A 26678-nucleotide genomic window follows, 5' to 3' on the forward strand; every position below is an offset into this window, starting at 1 on the left:
GGCCCATGGCAGGCCGAACAAACTGTCGGTCGTGAAAAATACCCCTTAGCCATCAAACAGTCGGTCGGGAAAGATATGTCGGTCGGGAAAAAGCTTTCCCATCTGGACTTTCCCCAACAGACAACATCGGTCGGCAATAGTCTTTCCCAACAGACTGTCTGTCGGCAGATGTTGTTTTTCCGACCAACTTGTGTGTCGAGGATGTAGTGATGTGGTGTAGTGAGGCTCACTAGGGACATGTATTCACACATGTATTTAGGTTTCCGATCAATACAATTCTAGCATGAATAATAAACCTTTATCATGAATAAAAATATATAAAATAACAACTTTATTATTGCCTTAGGGCATCTTTCCTTCAGTATGCATTTCTGGCCTCTTGGGTATACACTATAATCCGTTTTAGCGTTCTTGAAGAGGTAAGACGTCTTATAGTTTAACATGTCTTCAGTCTGAAAAGTCAAACCAACGGCGAATGCACCTTCTACTCCTGAGCTCGGTGAACAAGTTTCAAGAGCTTGCAAAAATTCGTCATGGAATCACATTCCTGCAAGGTGTGGCAAAAAAAGACAAATTTAGTGCTCCAAAATGCTTTTGAAAGTAGCATTTTTAGAGTACCGATCTAGTCGGTTGCGCGTCCACACAACCCTTTCGACTAGGGACTTTTTAGGACAGTCATCATATAATGCATAGTCCCACAAACAAGTCACGTACTTGTTGATACACATCATTCATAATGTCCAAGGACTATCTTTATTCATACACACATAGTAAATGTCATCATGCATGATTTCCTCTAGGGCATATATCCAACATGCTCCTTGTCAGCGAAGATCAGTGTCCGCCTGGCGGAGGAAGCGGCGGTTGGCCTCCACCTCCGCCTCCGACTAGATGGAGTCGATGTTGGCTTGATGCTCTGCCGCCTCCTCCACTTGGGCCACCTCGAACCCCGCCAGCGTGTCGGCCATGGAGAAGCCCGTAGCCGGAGGCGCCGGATCTGCATCCTCCTCCCCCACATCCTCCAGGGCCGCGTCCTCCTCGTCCGGCTCTGGCTCCTCGTCCGGCTACTCCTCCTCCTCCAAGTCCTCTGGCTCCGGCAAATCCGGAGGTATGCTGGCTGCGATCCGGGCTTTGCGCTGATATCCTTCAGCAGCTGCAACCCCCGCTCCGGAGTGAGCATGGATTAGGTGGTGATCCTACGCCAGGTTATGGCAAGCAGCTGACGGCGACTAGATTGAATGTGGCAGCGCGGAGGAGAGGAAGAGGGTAGAAATGCGGATGGGCTAGGGTTGGGCCGGCACTGTATGGATTAAATAGTCGGACTTGGTCCCTTGGGCGGCACCTCCTTGAAAAACGAAGGAGGCACCCATCAGACCGATTGTTTCTGCGTGTGTCCGTGATGGCTCTTGTGGTTAGTTCTACAAGGCGGGCACATTTGGGTGCGTTCGCGCGTTTGGGTAGGGGAAGTGCCGGTCAGCCTGAGCTTTTGGGCCGGATTTGCCAGGTCTGGCTGGGTGACTATTTTCTTGCCAGACAATGACCGGGCAAGCCGCTCGGGCATTTGGAGCGGATATGAGGGATCCAATTGTCTTTTAGGCTTTATTGATGATTGTTATTATATTAGGGTGATAGAAATAAATGGACATTATATATTGTGAAGAGGTGTGGTAGCTCCCAAGGCTGCGCCAAACAAGCGCGTGTGAGTGATCCATAAGTTGAGGTGCTCTAAGAAACAACAATTTCCCCGAATATCCATTTCTGAGCCCAGGCTCATCTGCACCCGGTCAAGGAAAAAATCACAAAATACATCTTTTTTAAAACCTTTTTTGCATGGTAGATAATTTGGTGCATAAGGTGCGCTTCAAATTTCAGATCATTTGGACATATGAGTAGCTCTCAGAAAAAAAGACAACTCGGGCAGAACAATACACGAACAGTAAATTTTTTTTACACCCCCGAAATTTAAGAAAGCATCTAATTTCCATCGAGGTAGATAACATTATATACTATCTATTTCCCACTACATTTATTCGTTTATATGCACACCAGACATGCATACATATATTCCACGGAAGAAACAACAAATTACACCCAAAGCCAAGTAGCCCTCAGATTCTCCTGCAGGCTATAGCCTGGAGGGGAGTAGCCATGGCCATCGTGATCCCAACCCTCTCCGACATATCCACACCACTTTCCTCCACCTCGCGTGGCAGCGTCCACTCAAAGCAGTGCAACAGCGAGCCGAGCATGGCGTGGATCATCCTGGTCGCCATCGGCAGGCCGAGGCAGGTGCGCCTCCCGGCGCTGAACGGGACGAACCTGAAGTCCGCCGCGCCCTGGAAACTCACCTCCTGCTCGTGCTGCAGGAACCTCTCCGGGATGAACTTGTTCGGCTCCGGCCACGCCTCGGCGTCGTGGTGGACCGCCCACACGTTTACCAGCACGGTGCTCCCCTTGGGGACGGTGTGGCCCTGTATCTTCACCGTGGCCTCGGCCTTGTTGGGCACCAGCGGCACCACCGCGTGTAGACGAAGCGTCTCCTTGACGACTGCTTGGAGGTAGGGGAGCTGGTCGATGTCAGAGTATTCGACGTGCGTCTTTGATCCAACGACACTTTTGAGCTCTTGTTGTAGTTTTGTCATGGACTGTGGGTCCTGTAGTAGCTCTGCCATTGCCCACTCAATTGTACCCGAGACAGTGTCATTCGCCGCAAGAAATATGTCCTGAAATTTGCAATAAATAATAATGATTACAATATTTACTTGAACTATGATACTGCCTAAAACTAAAATGTTACGGAAGGTGGGATTTTATTATGTTACCACAAAAAATATGTAATGAGTGGCCATTATGTTATTCTATATCGTAATGAGGGACCACTGCGTGATGCTGAAAGCAATATTATGTCCTTATACAAAGTTATTCTATAGTACAACCTTTTAATTTCATTCATTATTCTTAACCTATATATTTGAACTTTATATGTTTCATTTACGAATATTAACATTTGAAACGTCTAACGTGTCAATACTAATATCTTTTTGTCAAAGTAAAAAGAGAGGAAGAATTAACTTAATAATACACAAAGTTAGTAGTATGAAATTGTCAAGTTGAATTTTCTATTAACCTATAAAGTTAATGATAAAATATTTACTAGAGTTACTTCAATGTCTAGACTATAACTAAGTTACTTGGGCTATATATATGAAAGCAAATTATGTCCTCATACAAAATTATTATATACTAAAAAAAATATTGATTAAGACCAGAAGTGCTTATTGATAATTCATTCATTATATCTAAACTGCACATGACTTTACATGTTTCATTGCCGATATTGAACATTTAAATGTCCAACGTGCCAAAAGTAATAATATATATCATGTAAAATACAAAACAGAAACTAACAATACACAAAATAAGTAGCTTAAATTTGTGTTTTGAATTTTGGGAGGTAGTTTTGTGTTAGCTGAGTTAAAAAATGTACTGTATCAAAAGATTAGTAAATCAATCCGGAAAATGTCACGTGCACACATACGTACATCCACTCTTCATATATAGTACTCTCACTTGGGCGATTCGATTCTGCACGTGTGCTTTGCAGCTTGCTTACCGTGAAGAAGGCCCTCATGAAATCCTGGTTAACCAAGCCGTCGTCTACGTCCTTGCCTCCTTGCTCCTCCGACATGTCCAGCATCACGTCCAGCAGGTCGTCCGTGCGCGCATCGCCGTCGCCGACTTGCCGGGCGTTCCTCCGCTTCTCGATCTGTTGGTCGATGAGCTGGTAAACCCTTGCCACGTGTGTGGCGAAGCCGCGCCGCACGCGCTGGAGGTCGGCGGCCGCGAGCGCCGGGAAGAAGTCCGAGACGTTGGGCCTGAGGGAGTGCGCCACGGCCTCCCGCGCGAAACCGTGCAGCTCGCCGGACGTGGCCTCGTCGAGGCCGGCGGAGAACATGGCGCGCCACTGGAGGTCCATCATGGACGCGAAGGCCGCGTGGCCGACCTCCACGGGCGCGCCGGACGCGGCCAGCTCCGACACGCGACCGAGCATGCCGAGGACGGCGTCCCGCAGCAGCGGCCGCAGCGCGTCCCCGTCCAGCCGCCGGGGCGACAGCAGGTGCTCGGCGCCGATCCTGCGCAGAGCGCGCCACCTGCGGCGCGGCGGCAGGACGAACACGGAGTTGGCGGCGTGGCCCATGCCGTTCCACGCGTCCGGCGGGTTGCGGCCGGTCAGCACGGTGTTGTGCGTCTGGAGGACTTCCCGGGCCGTGGCGGCGGAGGAGGCGACGATGACGACCACCGTGCCCAGCCGGAGGGTCATCAGCGGGCCGTACCGTTCGGCGAGCTGCGCGAGGGAGCGGTGCGGGAGCTTGCCTACGACGTCGAGGAGATTGCCGATGACCGGAAGCGGCGTCGGCCCAGGTGGAAGGCGGCGCCGGACGTCGGTAAGCAGCTGCAACGCGTAGGAAGAGAGGAGCATGAACAAAAGCGAGGACATCAACACTAGGAAGAAGGCCATCTCGGACTAATAGTTTATGTTGTTTCCGGTAAGCAGCCTCTCTACGTGTATTTATAGAGAGCCATACTGAGTAAAGGCTAAATGGCTAATGTGTTAATGAAAAGGTGCGATGGCACCCGGGAGTCCCGACACCCCGCTATCCTATGCGTTCAACATTTTCAAGATTCGTGATGTGGTGTGGACAGCAGCAGGCCACTTGCGTTGTCATGTTAGTTAATCAGGCAATTTACAGAGTCGAACAGGGCACGGTACTAGGCTGCAGCATGCAGAGTAGGTATGGCAACTGTTCCCGACCAGCTTGTCAGGCCCGGCTACTGTAGCGCGAGATGTTCCAGCGGCCCGTCATGTCATTCTTATCTATCTTTTCTTCTGTTCTTTTTTTGAGTGAACAGAGAGGAGAAAGGTGAGGAGAGAGAGCCTTTTTTATGAGCCAGAGAGAGGACTAATGAAAGGAGACAGAGGCTGTGACCTGTGCGAGAGAGAAGAGACAAGAGAGAATAACTGTTTTCCATGAAGGTAGAGAGGATGTGAACGGAGAGAGAAAAAGGTGGCGGCACACTTTTTATTAGCCCATGAGAGAGACAGAAATGTCAGAAGAGAGAGGTTGTGAGAGAGAAAAATAATTGTTTTCCAGGAGAGAGTGATTTCACTGTAACTGTTCAAGTAGGCCTGTTAAAACAAGAACCATCAGAGTGCCTTGTATAGATCTTCAAAACTTTGTTTTGTATGGACGGTGCTGATAGAAGGGAGTCTAGGCACCCGGGTTCTAAAAATCTAGTCTCATGTGTTAATCATGTGGTGCTACCATACGTGATCTCCTGATGTCACATGGTGAGAGCTTAGATGACATGGCTCATTGTTGGCTGTGATCACCGTTGCTGTCGCCTTTTCCGGTGGTCGTAGTAGTTGCCATCCACCCTATGTAATCTTTACAATTTTTTAGACTCCACTAATGACGTCAGATTTTGACCATGAAAAATAAACATTTTTCATGACAAATTATGTACGTCAAGAATGATAAGTTTAGTGACCAGCATGATAAATCTATCTCAGTTTATTTTGTGACAAGAAAATTGTTGTGCTTGCAAACTAAATTTGGTATCATCACACCGATATAAGTTTTTCTAGAACACAATACAGACATATACACTCATATATAAACGCATACACTCATCCCTTACTTTTTTGTAAAAGAAAGATATGGCTCAGTGCATGTGATCAGTATCATCCGTTGCTGTCGCTTCTTGAGTGTAACCTACAACAAGCCAGGTGTGTTCAAAGGAAACCGTGAATGGCAATTTTTTGTTTTATCTGACGATATGGACAATCGGCAATTTGCCTAAGCGAAGGTAAGAATCACACTCCACACTTTAGTCCAAAGAATCACATTCCATACATCTAACAACTAAAAGAGGAGCGAATAAAGGCAAGCATACATGGAGTGCCTCTCAGCATAACAGTAGTACTGCACAAGAATAAAGGTTTTTATCTCAGCAGCGGGAACCTTATCATTGCAGCAAGTGTGGCCTGCCAAATAAAAGTATCGTTAAGAAATGACCCGGGCCGTTCACCCGTTCTCTCTCCGTTGACGACAGACATTGACCCAGCTGGTCGTCCACCGTACGTCTCCTCCATCGGATAGGCTCTCACATTCTATGTAAGAGCAACTCAAGCGAGGCGACCCATTTCGTCGGCGCGGACACGGGACGGACGCGCGCGCTCGCCTTCTCCTTCCCCTGGCCCACTGGTCGGTGGCAGCCATCACTATTTTCCTCCATCCTCCCCTTCTCCCCTCCCCTAAAAAAACCCTCCCGCCCGCGCGTGCTCCCGCCGTCCGCCATGGACGACGACCTCGACGCCGCCGCCGGCCTCGTCTTCCTCGACTCGTCTGGCATGACGTCCGGCCCCTCCGGCAAAGGCAAGCCACGCGCCCCCCGCAAGACCGCCGCCGCGTCCAAGCCGAAGAAGACGCTGACGCCCGAACAACGGGCAAGGGAGTCGGCGAAGAGGAAGGGCTGGAGGCATGCAAGGGACGAAGCCATCGTGGCGGCCGCCGTCGCCGCTGCTGCGTAGCAGGAGGTCACCAACGCCCGCGTCACGGTGGCAACTAGGGAGGCGCTCATCAACGCCACCGTGGCCGCAGCCAGCACCGGCTCATCCGCGTTCCCTCGGATGGCGCTGCCCGACTCGCCCCGCGCTTCGGCTTGCACCCCGATGCCCGGCTTCCACGTTTACCCGCAGGCCTCCCGCCTCTCCGGGGAGTGCTCACCCGAGGTGAGTGTGGTGGCGCCTTTCACGCCCGCGCCCGTGCCCATTGACCTCAACGCCACACCGGTGGCCGGTGGCTCATCATCCGGAGGCGCGAGGAAACGCGCACGGCACATGCCAGCCGACGTGCTACCGGGCGCGCGCAACCTGTTCGACGGAATGCCGGCCTCCGGCGACGACGACTACATGCAAAACATCATCTTCGAGAGTGGTGCGCCGACCGCCGGCGGAGCCTCCGGGGCTGGCTACGATCCCGGCAAGACACAAAGCCAGGACGGCCGAGGGCCATTCACGCTGTCCACCTTTGATCAAGATCAGGTGGCCTTCATGCATGATCAGGTCGGCCTGGACCTGGACGGCTTCCCACTCGACCACGAGTTTCCGAAGGACTAGGGGCAAGAGGAAGAGGACGAGTGAGACATCGAAGGGGAGCCTTTGTTCGAGGACGAGCTCGCCAACCAAGCCGCCGGGGTGAAGCCGAAGCGCAAGAGCAAGCGGACGAAGGCATACACGGCGCCCGAGGACAAGCTTCTTTGTGGGTGTTGGAGAGACATTGGGTAGGACCCCAAGACGGGCGCCGAACAAAAGGCATCAACCTTTTTGGATTCGTGTCCACCGTGAGTTCCATGAGTGCAAGAAGTTTCCGCCGTACCAAATAATAAGCATGTGCGGGTGGGTGTCCATTTCGAAACGGTGGAGCGTGATCCAACAAGAGTGCAAAAAGTTTTGTGCCACTCTTGAGAGCGTCAAGGCCCGCCCCGTGAGCGGCATCGGCATGCAAGACATGGTATCTAGCAAGCCGCCCTCTTTTGTGTCATTTCGTTTATGCTTGTGTGTCCATTTCCATACCATTTGCCAATATGCTTGCATGAAATACATTTGTAGGCATTTCAAGCTTTGGAAGCATTCAAGGTCCAACACAATGGCAAGTGCTTCAACCTCTCCCATTGCTTTAGGGTCATCAAAGACGAGGAGAAGTTCAAGGTGCAATATGTCGCCCCCAAGTCGTGTGGGGGGAAGCAAGCCATGGAGGAGGTTGGGGACGGCGCGAAGGCACGGCCGCGGGGGGAGACCAACTCCAAGAAGGAGAACAAGCGGGATGTGGCGTCCAACGCCTTGATCGCAAGCGTGGAAGGCATGATGAGCAAGAAGGACTCAAGGGAGGAGGAGAGCTGGCGATACAAAGAAGAACAAATGAACGCCTTCATGGAGATCCAAAGGAGGAAGCTTGATATGGATGCGGAGAAGCAAGCCAAGATGCTTGAGATGGAGGCGGGGAAGCAAGCCAAGATGCTAGAGATCGAGGCCGCCAATGCCAAGACCAAGGCGAAAGAAGTGGCTCTTGCAAGCATGATGACCGGGGTGGAGATCATGAAGGTGGATCTCAACACCGTGTTGCCAAGGAAGAGGCCGTGGTTCGAGAAGATGCAGGCCGAAATGCTCAAGTTCGACGACGAGTGACCAATGGCGGCGAGCGCCATCCTTTTTTGTATGTCGGCAAGTGTGCTGGCATGACCACGGCCGTGATAGCGTGGTCGAACTCCTGCCCCTTTTTGTGTGCTGACATGTGTGCCGGCCGCTGGCAAGTGCGCCAGCCGAACTGTGCGGTGTTTTCTGAAGCTGGCATTTGTATGCCGGCGCTGGCATGATGCCGACATGAACTTTCGGGCGACGACATGACCGCTAGCATGAACTGTAACCACGGGTCTTTTTCTAAAAATTGTGTGCGGACGAAATGGGTCGGCGCGTTGGGTGCAGACCGACTCAAATCCCAAACAGAACGAACGCCGAGCGGGCAGCCGACCCAAACAGACGAAAAGTAAACAACGCCGTTCATTTGGATCGGCGCGTTGGTTGCTCCTATACTCCCTCCATTCCATAACTTAGTGCGTATACTTGCGTCCTCGGCATCTTTTGCCTGGCCTGGAGTTGTGGCTGGGTTTCATGCAGGGCCGTCTCCAGAAATTTGGGGGCGCGGGACGAAAATCAAAATAGGACCCTATTTTTTAAAACCATATAACTGAAGAACTAATGCAAGTAAAGCATACTCTCACTTAATTATTTAACTTCAAATATATCTTATTTGTTACAATATTTAGGAAATATATCAAATACTAACAGTAAAATAGTAAAGATTGTACTAAGGGAATACACTTATAAACTGACCTCATTTTCTACCGAAAAGCGGCATTCTTCTAGTATTTCTTGATATGAAATCTTCGATCAAATCTTCATAATTAATCTTCTCCAAGACATCAATTTCAAGTGCTATTGTTGCCAATCCATTCAGTCTTTATCGAGAGCGCCATTTTGTGTTCGAGCATCTTCTTCTAGTTTTTGTTTCTTCCTTGTTTTGAAGCACCAGAATCATGCCTCCTTCCCGGATGCATGATTCTTTCTGTTTAATAAGATAAACGTAATCTGAATCAACTCAAACTCTGGGAATTATAGCTATAAGAAATAAAAAAGGAATTCAACCAGATGTAAGATTTTGAATTTTTCGTTTAACAACAAAGTAGCCTACTGCCTACTGCCTACACTAGCAAAATAAAGTAGGGTTTGAACGCTTTGTCTACAAGAACCAGGGCCTGAGAAGAACTTATCATGCCAAGGGAAGGGATGATGTGCGCTGGGGCGTGGCCGGTCGGCGGCCGCGTAGTCGCGTACACGGCGTCGCCCTACCTACTTGATGCCTCTGTGGCTCTGCCGCCGTCGACCAGGCACTCAGCAGCCGTCGACCCCTGCTGCCCTTTCGACTGCGTGCGATCGAATCTGGACGGGAGTAACGGAAGCAAAACCGGCTACAGGAGCTACGTGCGTTCGTGCCTGGGATGGCTAGAATGGGCTGCCTGAGATTGCGTTTTTGGATGGGCCTTTTTTTCCACATATTATGTATATATATTACTTGCTGGACTGGGGGCCCTCAAAATTTTGAGGCCCTGTGCGGTCGGCCAATTTGGCCTTCCTCATCAACGGGCCTGGTTTCATGCATACTTGTTTGGTTGCTACCTGTGAAAAAGAAAGCTCGGCTGGCCTGGATTCCTTTGTACCGTAAAAGTAATTAGCCTGGTTGGACTTGAGGCACTACAATTAGACTGGCCCAGGCGACCGAATTCGAAAGCCTGGCTGTGCGGCCACGAGGCTAACAGCAGCCTGGATGGATATTGCACTAAAAAAGAGCTGCATGGACTGATTGATGAGACATTGATGCTTTGCCTGGCCCAGGCACGAACCAAACGCTTCAGCACCACACAAGCCTGGTCAGGCACAAAGATTTTACATTTCAGATCCACTCCATGCAGCAGTGGCGATCCAGGCACGGGGGTTACGTCACGAACCAAACCGATCGATAATTTTTTTGAAAAGTCAAACTTAATCAAGTTTAAAGAAAAATATATTTATATCTATGATACAAAATATATAATATATGAAAACACGTCTTATGATGTATCTAATAATATGTATTTCGTATTTTAGATGTATTTTTTTGTACAAACTTAATCAAAGTTTGACTTCTTAAAAATCTATATGCACTACATTGTGGAACGAAGGGAGTAGCTTCTAGCTTTTGCTTTGAAGAGTGGTTATATATTCACCTCCCAAGAAAAGAACACTAATATTTATTTGTATTTTCAACACATAAGAAATGGACTAAAATTTTATTTGTGGGGCTGCACTTGTAAAATTATGTTCTTGTCTTTCTCAACTCAGAAAATATAGGAATTAAAATTTCCCATCTATTAATAGTATATGTGGTGTCCGGCTGCTGGATTTTGCACTATTAATAATATATGGCTGCATACATTGTCCTGATGCAGCGGACGAGGGTAATCCTCCTTTTCAAAAAAAAGTTTAATAGTATATGCAACAGAAGTACAAAGATCCCTAGAAATAAAATAATGACAACCGGGTCTATGGAACACCTACCGATTGCTACAAACACAGGGATAAGCCGAAGGCGTGTCGCCGTCATCATCTCACCCTCATCGGAGCTGGGAAAATTTTGTGGCAGTGGACAACCAGGAAGTCACCATGCTAAGGCCCTAAAAGGGCCAGTGCACCAGAGCAGCAACCGTCAATGATGAAAAATTAGATTGGAGAGTTGTATCTGCAAACACACCAACGCCTATGAGCTTAATGCGACTCTGGACGGATCCGCCAAAGAACAATGCCTATGTGATCCACGCAGATCCACCAGAGACCAACAACGTCAGGATCCTAGAAGATCCACCAGAAATACACCTTCACGCGCCCTCCACCTCTGCTATGTGCTCCATAGGGAGGGGACACGAGGAAGCATTATTATAATTCCTGGACGCCGTCCCAACCAGGAAATTAAAACTAGTTACAAAAAGGATGGGTACCCTCCTGTCGATGATTATAGGGACACCAGAGGAGGGGCAGACTGGGGGTGGTGCCGACAAGAGGGGTTGGAACACTACATCTCGAGATCACCTAGGTAAGGGGAGGTGAGGGAATAGTCGCATAGAGGTGGCCTTGACATTGTTACCTCAAAGTTGGCTAGGCAACTCAGACTACCAGCGCTCCCTCCCTTGCAAAGGGTGATTCCTGGCCGTCCGATCGACTCTTTGGGCTTGCCTGCTTCATTGGTTCTTTACCTCATGGTCAAATTAATTTTTCACCTCGCAATCCTTTTCATTGTCCAATAACCGGTGGGCTCGTCTCAGGCGTGCATTGGTTGGGTGATTTGTGCCTGCGTGGCAGAGGATTTTGCCACTCATTTCCGCGCGCGGTAACCTAGCCCCCTTCCCTAGTTACGACAACCTCCGGTTGGCCTGCTGCGAGAGAGGACGGCGCATCGGCTTGTTAGGGGGCGGTGGAGGCCGGAGGTGAGGTGCCGCGGGGTTGGTGGAACCACTTGCCCGGTGCCCAGACCTGAAGCAGCGACGTAGGTTACCGGATCTCTGCACTGGTGAGCTATATATATGCCTGGCTTGAGAGTTGAGACACCAAAAACATAGATTTTTAAGCTGGGTGGCGTGGATTGAAGGCGTGCACGGCTGCACGATGAATGCTCAGCCTGGTTAGCTATATGCCTGGCTTGAGAGCAGCTCTCCTAGACGTAGTCCACCTCGTTGGGTGGAGCTCCAGGACGTGGAGGCGGCGGCGTGGCATGAAGCCGATTCAGATCCATCTCGCTTGGCTACGTGCAGCGCGGCACAGGAAGCGGGGGAAGCCACACGACAGGGCAGACGACATGGGTGGCAGGGAGCACCTAGGCAGGCACCAATTTGGTCAGCGCGGAGGCGCCGGAGTGGCGGCTGCCGGTATGGGCTGGTGTCGGGGTCGTAGTCGCAACTCGCGAGAGCTAACACGTGTCTATAGCACTAGTACCTGCAAGACTATTCAGTTTTCTTAGATGAAAAGGGAGGCCTCTCCCCGGATCCATCACGCGAATTAAATTAAACCACACCCATAACTTGTCTTACAATCAGCTCACTAAGAGGAGCAGTTCAGGCCTTCACGGAAGGAAAACATTAAAGAGAAAGAAAAGTAAAGACTATTAAGTTCACAAAATATTATTTATTACTGAAAAGCCTGAACAAGATACAAAGCCATGACCTCCAAATACGCCGATCGACTTGCAACGTAAACCAACAGAATGAAAAGTAGTAGGAACAAATTAAGGCTGAGAAATAGCAGAGGAGATACTTGACAGTTATCTACTATCAACCATGTCACGGTGCTCATATAGCATCCAGACAATGGTTGTTAGCTCACCGCCAAGGCTGAGCTGCTTGGCATGGGTATCCCTGCTGCAGCGGATGGAGGCAAAAATGAGCACACGCAACCATGATTCTTGAATCAGCTTCAGAACATCTATATATCTCTTAGAAACTATGTCATTTTCAGGAAAGCGCCGAGGTGAGCCCATTCTGGGCTGAAGATACTCCTCAAATTCGGGAATCAAAAGAATAAGCTTTTTCTCGTCTTCTTCCTTTAATGCAAGGTCCTTGCAAATTTCTTTCCAAGTCCCAGCACTAGCCATTTTATTCAGCAGCAGATGGGCATATTTGACAGCATCTTGGAGAATACCATTTTGGATATCATCACCCACGTCCAGGATGGTGAGGGCAAGCTTCTCTCTTGCTTCATCGCCACTGAAGCTGGAGTTATGTATGTTGCGTTTGGACCATATGTTCTCCAATTCATGGCGGATTTGTTCGTACTGGGTGCGGATCTTAAGGTCTGGTAGCATGTCGGGGCGTTCCAACAGGAGGAACATCATGTAATCCGATAGATATTTGATCTTGCTCTTCAGATGCTTGCCTTTTTCTTCCCTGGCAGGAGTTTCTCCCTTACTGCACAATAGGTAAATGTCCGTGGCGACATGCCATGTGAGGACAAGCTGATGGAAATGAGGACCAAACCGCATAGCTTGATCGAACATCGGAGGCTTCTCGTAAAATGCTTCCACCATATTTAGAGGAGGGGCCCATCCTGACAATAGTGCTTCAGATATATCTTGGAGAGAAGACTTTTTAATATCATCTTGATCCCCGAGGCCTTTGGAGCTGTCCTCCAATGTCATCTTCTTCATCAGTGTCCTCCATAGGTTAGCGGGGCCTTGAGTGCAGGTGTGGAACAAGTTGAGCTGTCCGGTGGTGCCAGACCACATCCTGTAGCTACTTGGCTCCTTGACATGGCCCGACGAGCTATTTGAATCCTTGACATGGCCGAAGCGCCAGGAAGGATCTAAAGAAGCGACGAAGCGGCGCAACCTGTACCATGTCCCACGCCGGCAACAGACTGTTTGATTGAGCCATGTTGTATCACGAAAGAATGAATGTGTCCAGGCTGAACCAAGAGCTCTGAGCAGCCATCTCACATCCAGCAGCAATGTACCAATCAGCAAGATATAAGTGATAATTATATCCCATTCTTTCTGCCCCTCTTTACTGTGGAAGAGAAACAGCAAGAGCGCAGTCGCTGTTAGGGGCGGTGAGGCGATACGGATGAGGTAGCCACGCCATGTGTGGACCACGGTTGCCTTGGTGTACATGATATCATACATGAGCGAGAGCTCCATCTCCACAACCTTGCAAACATCCTCCCAATGATAGTAAGATACCAACGGTCCATTATCCCTGGCCCTGGGATCCCGTTTGACTGGATAATAAGCAAAAGCACCCATGGCGATACCAAGCAGGCGGTGAGCATCAAACAGGGCATCCTCATCATCCAGCTTCTGCCGTCCAGGCTGATCAGCGGTGAATGACATCAGTGGCTTCTTCTCGTTTGAACTGCGTATGCGGGAGAAGGTACCTTGCCTTAGCGCAACTGCCCTCTCCCAGTACTTGTAGCAACCCAAGAAGTACATGATGCTGAAAGCTGCGCACAAATTCCAGTCGTCGGCCATAAATCTATGCTTGTATGCACCATAGAGGGCTCCGCCGAGATCTACAAACACATCCAGCACCAGGCGCCATGATAGCATGTTGTCCTCCAAGGTGTAGGCGGTGATGTTGTCCGGGCGACCAAGGTGCAGCAGGAGGAACGGCACCCAGAAGGCGAACAGCCGCTGCTCACTTGACGCACTGTCGAGGAACAGCTTGCCAAGTGCGGCTGTCGGGGCCTTCTCAGTCACCTGGTACGCCACCCACAGCAGGAGCCTCCGAGGGCCGGAGGCATTACGCCGGCGGATATCGGATAATAGGGCCAGGACAAGATGCGCGATGAAACTCAAGAGGACCAAGACACGGGTCAGCCATAAATTGATCTGCTCGACCTTCTCCTGGTCCAACCAAACTCCACCCATATATACTTGCGCCTGAAATCATATACACAGTAGACTCATCGTATTAATTGTTTCATGCATGCATTGTTTTTCTCGCAACAAATAAAACAGGTGTTGTTGCATCTGCATGTTACCTCCTTGCACGACCGTGCTGGTCGATCGGTTGATCAATGGGAATAATCTTGCACAACCTCCCAGCTACTGTAGAATCGACTGAAGACGGAGTGCATCGATGGATGTGAAGTATGCCAGACCAGAGATGTTGAACTACCTTGCCTGCGGGCTAAAGGTTCATGTGTATTGTCCTTTACTCATTATAAAACTGTTGGGTTTTGAGATTCGCAAGCATCAATAACCAAGTGCCCAAGTAAAGTACAAAGATCAACAGGGTGTACTTTTGCCAGGCATGCTGTCCGCAGAATCGGGATGTCTCATCCGCACACAAGAGCTCAACTCATTCGCTGTCGTTTTTGTCAAGTTATTATGTACGTATATATGCAGTTAATTATTTGCTTATGTGCTTCGAATGTTGTAAACTGATCAAAACGAGGAGCTTCCCATTATATTATGCTCCAGTTTCTGGCACACAAGCCAGCGGAAGAGACAAGATCAGCCTCCACCGTTTTGGCACCTACCTAAAGTGATCCGATCTAACCTTTTGGGATGTGCTGCAAAATGTTCATCAAGTAATTAGAGGGCATACTAGAAGTTATATATCGACAAGCTTCCATTTACTAGGCTCAAGTTATTTCCGGTGTAATTGATTATGCGTCTAAATATTTCAAATTAATACTCCCTCTATTCCTAAATGTAGTGCGCATAAAATTTTCTAGAAGTCAAACATTGTTTAGTTTGACCAAGTTTAGTGAGAAAAGCATCAACCAAAATAATACCAAACAAATATAATATAAATATATGCTTAATGATGTATCTAATGATATTTACTTAATACTGTAGGTGTAGATATTTGTCAGCTATAAATGTAGTCAAATAGGGGGAGTTTGACTTTTGAACTTTCCTATGCGCACTACATTTAGGAATAGAGGGAGTACCACATTGCTATTTGCTGCACAACTGTCTTATGCGTGACCAAAATCATACATATCATTTGTGAACATGTGGGTTTGGTAAAAGGCTCTTACCCCTGACCTTACAGCTAACTAGTCAATTATCTGTGCGTTGCAACGGGATCATACATATTTTAGAAGTTTAACACTAATCATGTCCAACATATATATCTTAGGATCATCATGTACATCAAGCAACATTGTCAGATTTTCTTACTCTTAATCACTCTTCTTTTTCTTCTTCTTTCGCCCTCGCTCCCTTGTTTAACACTAATCATGTACAACCACACTTTCTTACTAATAAATCACTCAACATTGTTTAACACTAATCATGTGCAACATATACCTCATTAGAAAAGACATGATTGATCAAAGAAGAGTTCGAAACTGCTCATGACTTGGAGATTAAACTTCATGTTAATCCAGTCGAGTTGGCAAATAAAACTCTAATTAAAAGTGGGCATAAAGAAATAGCGTCAAATTAGATCAATTAGCATGAAAAAATAATTTCCTATATTTCTCAGTTCGGCTCAATAGCAAATAAACGTACTAGAAAACATAGCATTGTACTCTGAAGAATACAATGGTTGTTTGCCAATATGAGGGCATTGGTTAGCAACACAACTAAAGCATATTTCTCTTTACACGTTTACATGTCAAGATACCTTCACATTTCTGCAGCTTCGACATGGTTGTTCACAGATTCTCGAATCCAGGTGAGTTAGTTAATCCAACCAGCGATTAAGAATGGTTATCGTTTCTTGCTGTCAATAAACTTAGAAGAAACAACTTAAATAAACAACCGCGACATATATTAAGAGATAAAGGAACAGGTTAAGAGAGAGAGAGAGAGAGAGAGAGAGAGAGAGAGAGAGAGAGAGAGAGAGAGAGAGAGAGAGAGAGAGAGAGAGAGAGAGAGAGAGAGAGAGAGAGAGAGAATCATAACATAATACTTTGCAATGGGATGTTCAACATTACGCTTATAACTTTAGATTTTGCAGCATCAAATATACTGGACAATCTGATTATGTTGGCGGCTGGTATCAAGTTTCTAGAGTGCTCTGTACCATCGCAATCTTTTAACACGCAGAAGGAGAGAAGGGACTTCTCCAAGGAGTATTGAAATAGCCACACTAGTAGAAAACAGGGCTTTGGTCACAGCTCAATGTACACATTAGTCCCGGTTCGAGCGGCTAGGGCGTCGGGAAGGCATTAGTCCCGGTTTGAGACACGAACCGGGACTAAAGGGGTTCATGTCTGAAACTCTACCCCCCCCCCCCCCCCCGCCGGTGTATCGCCATTTCAGTTTTGAAAAAAAAAGAAAATGGTAAAAACTTCAAAAATTAAAATCCTTTGAGATGTAGTTATGTTACAACATCTACTAGTTAGGAAAATTAAAAAACTTAAATTTGGACATGTTTTGCAAAAAAGTGTTATGAAAAACTAAAAGTAAAACGAATTATGAAAAACTAAAAGTAGAACGAATATATCTTTTGCATTCGATGTCAGAAAAAAATGTATAATATATCAAAATGTTCAGCACGAAAATCCTCATCCGATTTTGACGGCCGTATGCCGTTTTGCAAATTTTTAGAATCCTCAAATTCTAAAAGAAAAAAAGTTATGCTCAAATTTCAGTTTTTTTGAATTTTGGTTAAATCTGGTCAAACTGTGGTCAAACTACTTATTCAAGAATTATTAGTGTTACAAAATAATTATTCAGGAATATTAGTGTTACTGAATAATTATTTTAGTTTTTTTGAATTTTGGTCAAATTTGGTCAAACTGTGGTCAAATTATGGTCAAACTACTTATTCAAGAAATATTAGTGTTACTAAATAATTTTGTTTTTTAGAATAATAGTTTCAAACTCAAATAGTGAAACGTCTGACTTCATGCTCAAGTTAAACTCCTAAGGGTTAATAGGATTGACATCTTACTATTGTCTGGAAAACAATAAGTGCAGACTTGGAAACTAGGGGGAATAGAACTCAGAAGTTAAGCATGCTCAGGCAGGAGTAGTGACAGGGGTGATTAGAGAATAGAGATTATAAATTAAATTGAGCAATGATGAGGGGTGATTAAAGATTAAATTATAAATAATTCAGAAATTTGAAAATCAGGAAAAAGTTTCATTTTTTTTTCAAAAAAACAATTTCAAAATTTTTGCTCCGGTTGCTGTTACCAACCGGGACTAAAGGTGGAGCTCCAGACAGCGGCCACGTGAAGGGCCTTTAGTCCCGATTCGTAACAGAACCGTGACTAAAGGGGGGGCCTTTAGTCCCCACCCTTTAGTCCCGGCTCCAGAACCGGGACTAAAGGCCCTTTTGAACCGGGACTAAAGGCCCGTTTTCTCCTAGTGCCACCCCCTGTTTGTACAAGAACAATTTATCCTGCAGCTGTTTATAGTTACGGCAAAGTATTATGAAATGGGTGTGCAATATATCATCAAGGCATTTTAACAGGTGTGTTTCACTTGTCCGACGATGTAATGTTACCTATAGGGCATCAGTCCTATTCTCCTCGGAGCAGGGTTGTGCTGCCACGGCGTACATGTCATTCACTCGCTTGAACACCTCCTATGCCATCCACCAGCATATGGCGCAGGTACCGATGATCTGCGGACGCATACGCATCAGACTTGTATTCCCTCCTAGCTCATTTTGTAATGGCATGAAGTTGTAATACCAGCGACATTGAAATTCCTGTGTGCAGACAGACCAACTAAACTCCTCGACAGACATAAGTGAGGAAAACAACAAGAGTGTAAATGATAAATGACACTCACAACTACATATTTCAAGAAGTTGTCAGGAGTTATACCAGAGTCCGGTGTTTGAGCAATCCTAAAAAGTACCGTCATACAGTAACTTGTGTTCGTATGCCCTAGGCCGTCATGTTGACAATGGAACCTGTTCATGTAGCTTCATAATTGTGTATGCACTATTATTTTTCCACGAAATAGCTAATTTTCGTTGGTTACCAAATGAGCACATATCATATTTGGATACATGGCGTGATCTGTAGCTATGCATGGTAATTAGCCATTAGGTTTTATCACATCAGTGTATTTTAATCTACAGGGTTGTGAATGATTAAGATTCATTAGAATCTGACTTGTAATCTGGGAGTTCTATCTTATTTCCTAAAAGAAAGATAGGAAAAATAAGTTAGGCTGGTAGTTACCATTCACTACAATTTAGAGATCACAATATTTCCTAATCTGTACAGTTTAGACATTATGAACCTTGGCTCACTTTAACTGAAACTGAAGATTCTTTTTGCATATACAGCTCAATAGCTTCTCATGATGAAGCACAAAGCCCGGTTGTAGCTAGCCCTGGAAATGTTAACGATGCTGGTAGCTCAACATAGCAGAAGGCAAGAAGATGATGCATGGTCGTACATGTGCTTGCTTGACATTGTGTTATGCCATTTTGTCAGAAATCGAGATCGAGAAATGATGTTGTGTTATTGCTATGTCATTCTACGACGACAGAGAATTGTGTACTTATCTTTATTTGGTGTTATGTCATTTTATGAGAATCCGAGAGCTTATTTGGTGATGTTCACTTGTCCTATGTCATTTTATGAGAATTTAAGAGCTTATTTGACGTTATGCATTTGTGCTTTGTCATTTTGTGAGAATTTTAGAGCTCATGTGAATGTTGTGCTACTTCTTATGTATATGTGTTGAGAGAACCCGATGGATATCCATACCAGATGGATATTCATCAGGTTTGGACATGGACATAATTTTTCGCCCATGGATTTTTTCATGGACGGGCACATAATGTCTTCATGGATTTGGATATGGATATGATATTGTTCAACCCGAGCCGAATCCGATCCATTGCCATCCTTAGAAACGACGGGGCGACTGGAGTGTGCTGCAACCGAGGTCAAGATGGCAACGAGGACGAAACCGTCGTGTTTTGCTTGCCCATCCCAGTCCCCCACGACTTCAGACCTGGGCATGGGCAGCCCGGCCCGACGACCCAGCCCAAAAAACCCGGGACGGGTCGAGCTTTGTCTTCAGGCTGGGCTCAGGCCTGAAAATGCAGCCCGTTGTGTATTTCGGGCCAGGCTCGGGCCAGGAAATCAGGCAGTTTACAAGGAGGCCCAACCTGGCCCGACCCAAATTTGCTCCATTTTGTCCCTTCGGGCCAAGATCAGGCTTGTATATGCGTTTTCTCAGCTGGGCCGGACCAGGCTCGGGCCTAGACTTTGCAAGTTGGGCTTTGACAGGCCCGGAACCCAGCCTGGCCCGACGAATGCCTAGATTACCCACGGGAGAGACACAAGCCCGTCCTCTCCCCAAAACCGTGCACCAGGATAGGTTTTTACCCATCCGGTCCTCGTCGAGCTTTTTCAACCATCGGGACCCATCCCTGCGAGCGTCGATGCTCCCGCGAGCTGACGGCGATGGCCGAGCCGCTGCAACCAGTGTTGCGCTGGCGGGGGTCGTTGATGCTTTGCCGGGTTGCAATGAAGTGCTGTGAGAGCTCGCCGGGGTTGCATTGAAGCGTCGTCGGTGTTGTGCGGTGTTGCCACGGGACCTACTGCTGTGATGATGCTTGGCCGACGGCTGTGTGGCCAGCGGCGAGTGCTGCAGAAGAGACAGGGCATGGCTCCTGCTGCGGTGCGGAGCGCCGATTGTGAGCCGGTCGGCGACGCGCGTTGTTGCCTAGATCGAAGCAAGCACCGGGTTATTGCGACGGGAGAACGATGCATGCGCGTGTTGACCTATCCAAGGACTGTAAGGGAGGAACGAAACGGCTACTGACCCGACTGATTTCCCACTGATAGCTCAACACGCGCATGCATCGTTCATAGCGGCACACAATATCTTCTCACCCCCCTCCCCCCTCAAAAAAGGCGATTGAGCGGCACACATCCTTACCGTCAGCGTCATAATGTCCCATAGCTTCCAATGTATCAGGAGGAGAGGCTCATTCTCTCGCGAAGGCGGCTCCTTCTCTTCTAGTTGGAAGCATGTGTGGCTTTCTGTCTTGCCCAATTTAATATGTATCCCTATGCAGGGGCGGAGCCAAGATTGACCAGCCCCAGGCCCAAGCTGCTACAGTGCGTGCTACAGTGTTGGTACAGTGTCCAGATGCGATAGTGAACACAGAGATTGATCTTCACGCCCCAGGCCCATGCCCCCCGGCCTGGGTCCTGGATCCGCCACTGTCCCTATGACCATTGATACTTAATAAAGGTTACGATGTCCAAAAAAACTTAATAAAGCTTAAAAATTCTCCGAAAGAAAAGATAATTCTTTTTGTTCCTCAAAAAATCTATACCTATTAATAAAGTACAGATTGCTTCCGTCGGCATTTTTATATAAAACCCCATTATGTTGAATCAACACATAGTACATCTTTATGTAAAAAAAACGAAACTCCTTGCAGTTTTGGGAAGTAACTCGCATTCACTTTTCAGTGACAAAACAAATCTTTTTTGTTTTTGCAGAATACCCACTACAATTTCCGTAATTAATCCGCAGTTTACTTTTAAGTACAATACATGCTTTTTGAAATATCCATATCTTTCACACCATAACTCCGATTTTAACATATTATATATGTGAATTTTGATTAGAAAAATATGTAGAATATGAATATGGTGTTATTTTTACCTATTAACTATTTTTAAAATACAATTTGTAGTGAAAGTTTAATCAATAGCGCGCGATCCATCTTTCCTTCGTACGAGCCCCGATCTCGATTGCAAATGAACACGTCGACAAACAAAATTGGAGACGAAACAAACCATCGATAACTATGCATGCACACCTTGACAAACCTAGCAAGGGAAAATATTATCATCTTATGTCGAGAGAGACGACTTAGGATTGACCACATTCAAACAAACACGTATACATAGTGGTTCCACAGACAGTAAGATCATCGTAGGCGAGGATGAGACGGAGGACGAACAACAACATATATGAGATGGGATGTTTAAATAAAGAACGCGAACCTATTGGCTTGACTCATGCTTGGACCATGTGCTATCTTTAACACTCAGGCTCTTCTTCTAGTTTCATATAATTTTTTTCAATTTCATCGTCCCAAGGTAACCAAACTAGAGTGAACCAACATGTGGTTGGATGGTTAGAGGGACTGTGGTATCCCAAGCCGATCAGGGTTCAAGTCCTGGTGCTCATATTTTTTCTGGATTATTTCAGGATTTCCGGCGATGCGCATTCAATGGGAGAAGATGTTTCTCGGTGTCAAAACCGACGGATCTCGGGTAGGGGGTCCCGAACTGTGCGTCTAAGGTCGATGGTAACAGGAGACGGGGGACACGATGTTTACCCAGGTTCGGGCCCTCTTGATGGAGGTAATACCCTACTTCCTGCTTGATTACTCTTGGTGAATATGAGGATTACAAGAGTTGATCTAGCACGAGATCGTAATGGCTAAACTCTAAATGTCTAGCCTGTATGATTGTGATCGCCTCTACAGACTAAACCCTACGGTTTATATAGACACCGGAGGGGCCTAGGGTTGTACAGAGTCGGTTTACAGAGGAAGGAATCTTCATATCCGAACGCCAAACTTGCCATCCACGCAAAGAAGAGTCCCATCCGGACACGGGAGGAAGTCTTCTGTCTTGTATCTCCATGGCCCATTAGTCCGGCCCACGTCACATAGCCTGGACGCCCGAGGAGCCCTTAATCCAGGACTCCCTCAGTAGCCCCTGAACCAGGGTTCAATAACGATGTGTCCGGCGCGCAGATTGTCTTCGGCATTGCAAGGCGGGTTCCTCCTCGGAATACTCCAAAATAGCCCTCGAACAGAGAGAACGTGTCCGGCTCTGCAAAACAAACTCCGCAAAGAGCATACTATTTAGAGTTAAATACACCACGGGTGCCTCAACTTATCCGGCGCGGTCACTTTGGTGCCTAAACTTGTAAAATACGCAAAAGTGGTGCTATAACTTGTCGCATGGTGCATATACGGTGCCTTCGCCCGTATGCCGCCATATGTGTTGTACGCGTGGTGTGACAGCTGGCGACTGCCCCCACATGTTAGTGTGTGTAAGCGTCGCTTGCGTTGGTGAGGTGCGTGCAAGTTATTTTTTATAAACACTCTAAGGTTTAATTAAATGTGATAAAAATGCCCTCGCTTATGCTAGTAAGCGGGAAAAATACGGTCATTGAGGGTTTCTATTTTGGTACCTGCAGGTCTAACAGTATGTACACTCTGCAGGTTTAACAGATTTTGGCCACTGGGACGATGAATACTTTCTAAACAACTGTTAGTTGGGACTAATATAGCCTAGGTATCGCTCTGCAATTTTCATTATGTTTTTTTTCTGTTGTTGTTTGGTTCTATGATATGCCAAATTTCCAATAGAAAAATACAATAGTTATCTTAAATCTTTATTTATTTTTATTATTGTATAGTTCGAAGAGGTAAACATGAAATTTTTCTAAATTCACGTGGATTTAAACAGTTCAACATATATTATAAAATATTGTGTAAATTTTTATTTATTATGTAATGTTGTATTTTGAAAAAACTTCAACGTGTATTAAAAATGATTGTGTAAAAACAATAAATTCTATAAATATGTTAAAACATGTTAAAAGTTTTTGTATAAATGTAAGAATAATTTTACACAATAATTTTTTTTACATGTTCAACATTTTATGAAATAGATGTTGCAAATTTTTTGAAATGCATGACAAACATTTTTTAAAAACACCTTTACAATTTCTTAATACATGTGAGAATTTCCAAAAGTATGTTGAATTTTCAAATTCACTAACACTTTTTTAAGTTAATGGCGGTTGTAATATTTTCTTATATTTCTTTACAAATTTGAAAAATAATAAAAATACTAATCATGAAATTGGAAAAATAAATGAAAGGAAACCTTGTGCAGGCCCACAAGACGCCATTCTGAGCTCCTGGATTCAAATTCCGGCAAGGCAACTTTTTTTTTTTCTGTTTCACGCAGTATCACTCCTTTTTATAAATAGGAATCTATTTCCATACTGCACATACCACTACTATCAGCACATGTGCGCACACTGTGTGCTCAGGTACTTCTTTCGAATCGAGCAGGTGCGCCTTTTTTCTTCTTCTTTTTAGTACTATTTTATCCACGTGGGAACCCGATCTAAAAGGTGTGATCAATGAAATTCATCATATTTAAATAAAATTCAAGGTGCTTTTGCAAAATTCAATTAAAGTACATGGAGTTTTCTATAAAACAACCGGCACGCTCCACTCACAGCCATTGACATGTGGGCCAATGCCACGGTGGCACGACATGTGGGTAGTGCATACGCCTAGATACAGATGGAGGCACTGTATTTGAACACTCGAATAAGTTATAGCATCATTTTTGCGCATTTTACAAGTTTAGGCACCAAAGTGACCGCGTCGAACAAGTTGAAGCATGACTACGGTCGGTCGAATTGCCCCGAACCCTAAAAACCCCTGGCGGCGCTGCGGCGATTAGGGTTTGACGTGGACTCGACTTTGCCCTACGACTCGTCGCCGATGCAAGAGAGAGAGGAAGAGGGAAGTGCTCCGGGCTCATGGCTGCGCCTAGCGCCGCGGGCTCGGGGGAGGGGAGCGATCCCCAGGCGGGCTGCGCCGCCAGAAGGAAACTCGAGGAGGCCTTGGGGAAACTTGATATATCCGAGGAAGAGGCTACTCCTCTGATCCTTGACGATCGCGTCGAGGGGAGGCCGGTGAAGTGGCTATTGGCCGGGAAGGTGCTCCACCGGAACCATCTACACATCTAGACCATCACTAATGCGCTTCGGCCGGCATGGGGCAACCCGCGTGGTTTGAAGTTTAGATCAGCGGGCGTCAACGTGTTTATAGCAGAATTTGAGAATCAGAGGGACAGAGATCGGGTGTGGGGTGGTTCGCCATGGCATATCAGTAAGAACGCCGTGGTGCCGGCTGAGTTTGATGAATGTATGCGGCCTGATGAGGTCCAGTTCGATCGTCTGCAGATTTGGGCTAGGGTTATGGATTTACCCTATAACCTAAGGGATGAGGCATGGTGGATGCCGATCGCTAAGCAGATGGAAAAAACGCCCAGTTTGTCAAGTTTGATCATAATGGTGGTTTTCTGCGAGGAAGGATATCAATTGAGGTAGACAAGCCTTTGAGAAGGTGGATTTTGATCGATTCTGCCAGGAGAAAGAAGACGGACTTGTATGACATTCAATATGAACAGTTGCCCTATTTTTGTTTCTCCTGTGGTATATTAGGGCATTCAGAGCTCCATTGTGCTAACCCGGGCTCACGCGATGACAAGGGTGAGCTTCCGTTTGGCTCTAAACTCCGTGCGTCCGATGATGCAAAGAAGTCGCCGGCCAGCGACAACTCCTCCAAGGAACCAAAGTCTCACAGCAAGCCAACCACAAAGAACTCTAGTACTAACAAGGAACCTGGGCAGGAAGTGACATCTCCTATGAAGAACAAGCAGCCACCGAAGCGTAAAGATGCTCCACATCAAGTTTACAAACCCGTGGCTAAACCCTTGTTGCTTACAGATGGGAGTTTGGTCGATCCAGTTGGGGACGCGGGTGCAAGCATCAAGGACCCAACCACAGCTAGCAACGATACAGAGGGAGATGACTTTGCTCGTGAACCCAAGAAGAAAAAGCCCACACCAGATAACTCGGCAGAGACCGCGTCGCGGTCCTGCCAGTCATAATGAGTGTTTTAAGCTGGAACTGCCGGGGGCTTGGGAACCCCGAGGCAGTTCGGGAGCTTCGCAGTATAGTGAAGCTTGAAGGCCCCTCCCTTCTCTTTGTAATGGAAACTAAAATCAAAGCAAAAAGAGTTGAGGATCTGAAGTTTACGCTTGGTTTTGCAGGCAGTTTTGCAGTTGACAGTGTTGGCCTTAGTGGCGGCATAGGTCTTTTTTGGTCCAGAGATGTGACCGTTGATTTGAAAAATTTCAGTAAGAATCATATTGATGTATTGGTTCATAGCAATAATCAGAACGCTTATGTTTGGCGTTTTACTGGTTTTTACGGAGCACCACGAGCGGAAGAGAGACACCACAGTTGGCGGTTCTTGCGTACTTTGCATAACATACCCCATAGTGCCTGGTTGTGCATGGGAGATTTTAATGAAACTTTGTATGCATGTGAGCACTTCAGCAGAGCGGCATGGTCTGAAACTCACATGACATCATTCAGGGAGGTTGTGGATGACATCTCTTTCCAAGATCTAGGCTGGTCTGGTACGGCCTACACATAGGATAATCATCAGATGGGAGAAGCAAATGTCAAGGCACGGCTAGATCGATCTTTTGCGAACGAGGAATTTCGGTAGCTTTTTCATCACATACGGGTTCGACATCTTCCTTCAGTTGAGTCTGACCATTGTTTTGTGATAGCAGAAATCAAAGAGGTACTGTCAGGCCAAGAAACAATTCCGCTATGAAAATGTCTGGCAGACACATATAGATTATGACCGCCTAGTGGAGGAGACATGGCGGGGCATACCACGGACTCCGGGCCTCCAAGGCATTGCATCGGCGCTAGGTACTTTGCAGACAACCCTAGAGCCGTGGAGTTTGAAGGAATTTGGTTGTCTGGCACGTACTGTCAGACAACTCTAACAACGTCTGAACCGTGTTCGGTGTCAGGCTATAGGTACTGGGCCTTCGGATGAGGAGAAAAGTATTTTTAAAAAACTGAAGGAGGCCTTGCATCAAGAGGAGATCTGGACTCGGTAGCGTTCGAGAGTTCCGTGGCTCCGAGAGGGCGATTGCAACACATCATATTTCCAGGCGCAAGTAGCTCAGCGACAACGTATGAATAAGATCTCAGATCTTCGCCGAGCTGATGGCACGGTTTGCGCTAGTGGAGACGAGGATAAGGTGGAGGTACAGACCTTCTATCAGCAACTTTATGAATCATAGGGTTTTGCGGATCCCCAGCTGTTGTTATCACCTGTGCCAGTCAAAGTGACACAAGCGATGAACATAGAACTATCCAAACCCTACACCCCGGAGGAAGTCAAACTGGCGTTGTTCCAAATGGCTCCTTCGAAGGCACCGGGTGTTGATGGTT

General features: G+C 46.7%; 2 protein-coding genes across 3 annotated transcripts; one reads left to right on the forward strand and one right to left on the reverse strand.

Annotated features, from left to right (window-relative positions):
• Positions 1–1855: 1855 nt before the first annotated feature.
• On the reverse strand, positions 1856–9591 carry LOC123164106 (geraniol 8-hydroxylase). Of its 2 annotated transcripts, XM_044581532.1 has the most exons (3): positions 8954–9591; positions 3614–4453; positions 1856–2723 (listed from the first exon to the last, which is right to left on the reverse strand). In XM_044581532.1, exons 2-3 carry the CDS (start codon positions 4319–4321, stop codon positions 2109–2111), a joined length of 1323 nt encoding a protein of 440 aa, XP_044437467.1. In that variant the 5' UTR covers positions 4322–4453; positions 8954–9591; the 3' UTR covers positions 1856–2108. The 2 variants fall into 2 exon arrangements, with proteins under 2 accessions (XP_044437467.1, XP_044437458.1); XM_044581523.1 differs by lacking the exon at positions 8954–9591 and having other exon boundaries at positions 3614–4664.
• On the forward strand, positions 6734–7348 carry LOC123157314 (uncharacterized). The gene is given in 1 exon segment (XM_044575570.1): positions 6734–7348. A coding segment is annotated over 1 exon segment (615 nt).
• Positions 9592–26678: the final 17087 nt, after the last annotated feature.

Source organism: Triticum aestivum, chromosome 1D (assembly GCF_018294505.1).
Source record: "Triticum aestivum cultivar Chinese Spring chromosome 1D, IWGSC CS RefSeq v2.1, whole genome shotgun sequence".
Taxonomy (NCBI): Eukaryota; Viridiplantae; Streptophyta; class Magnoliopsida; order Poales; family Poaceae; genus Triticum; species Triticum aestivum.

Excerpts from the sequence above, each read along its gene's own strand:
- LOC123164106 (XM_044581523.1), bottom strand. The coding sequence starts at position 4,519 with ATGGCCTTCTTCCTAGTGTTGATGTCCTCGCTTTTGTTCATGCTCCTC. Across the intron at positions 2,724-3,613 it reads TCATGAGGGCCTTCTTCACG|GACATATTTCTTGCGGCGAA; the intron begins GTAAGCAAGCTG and ends TGCAAATTTCAG.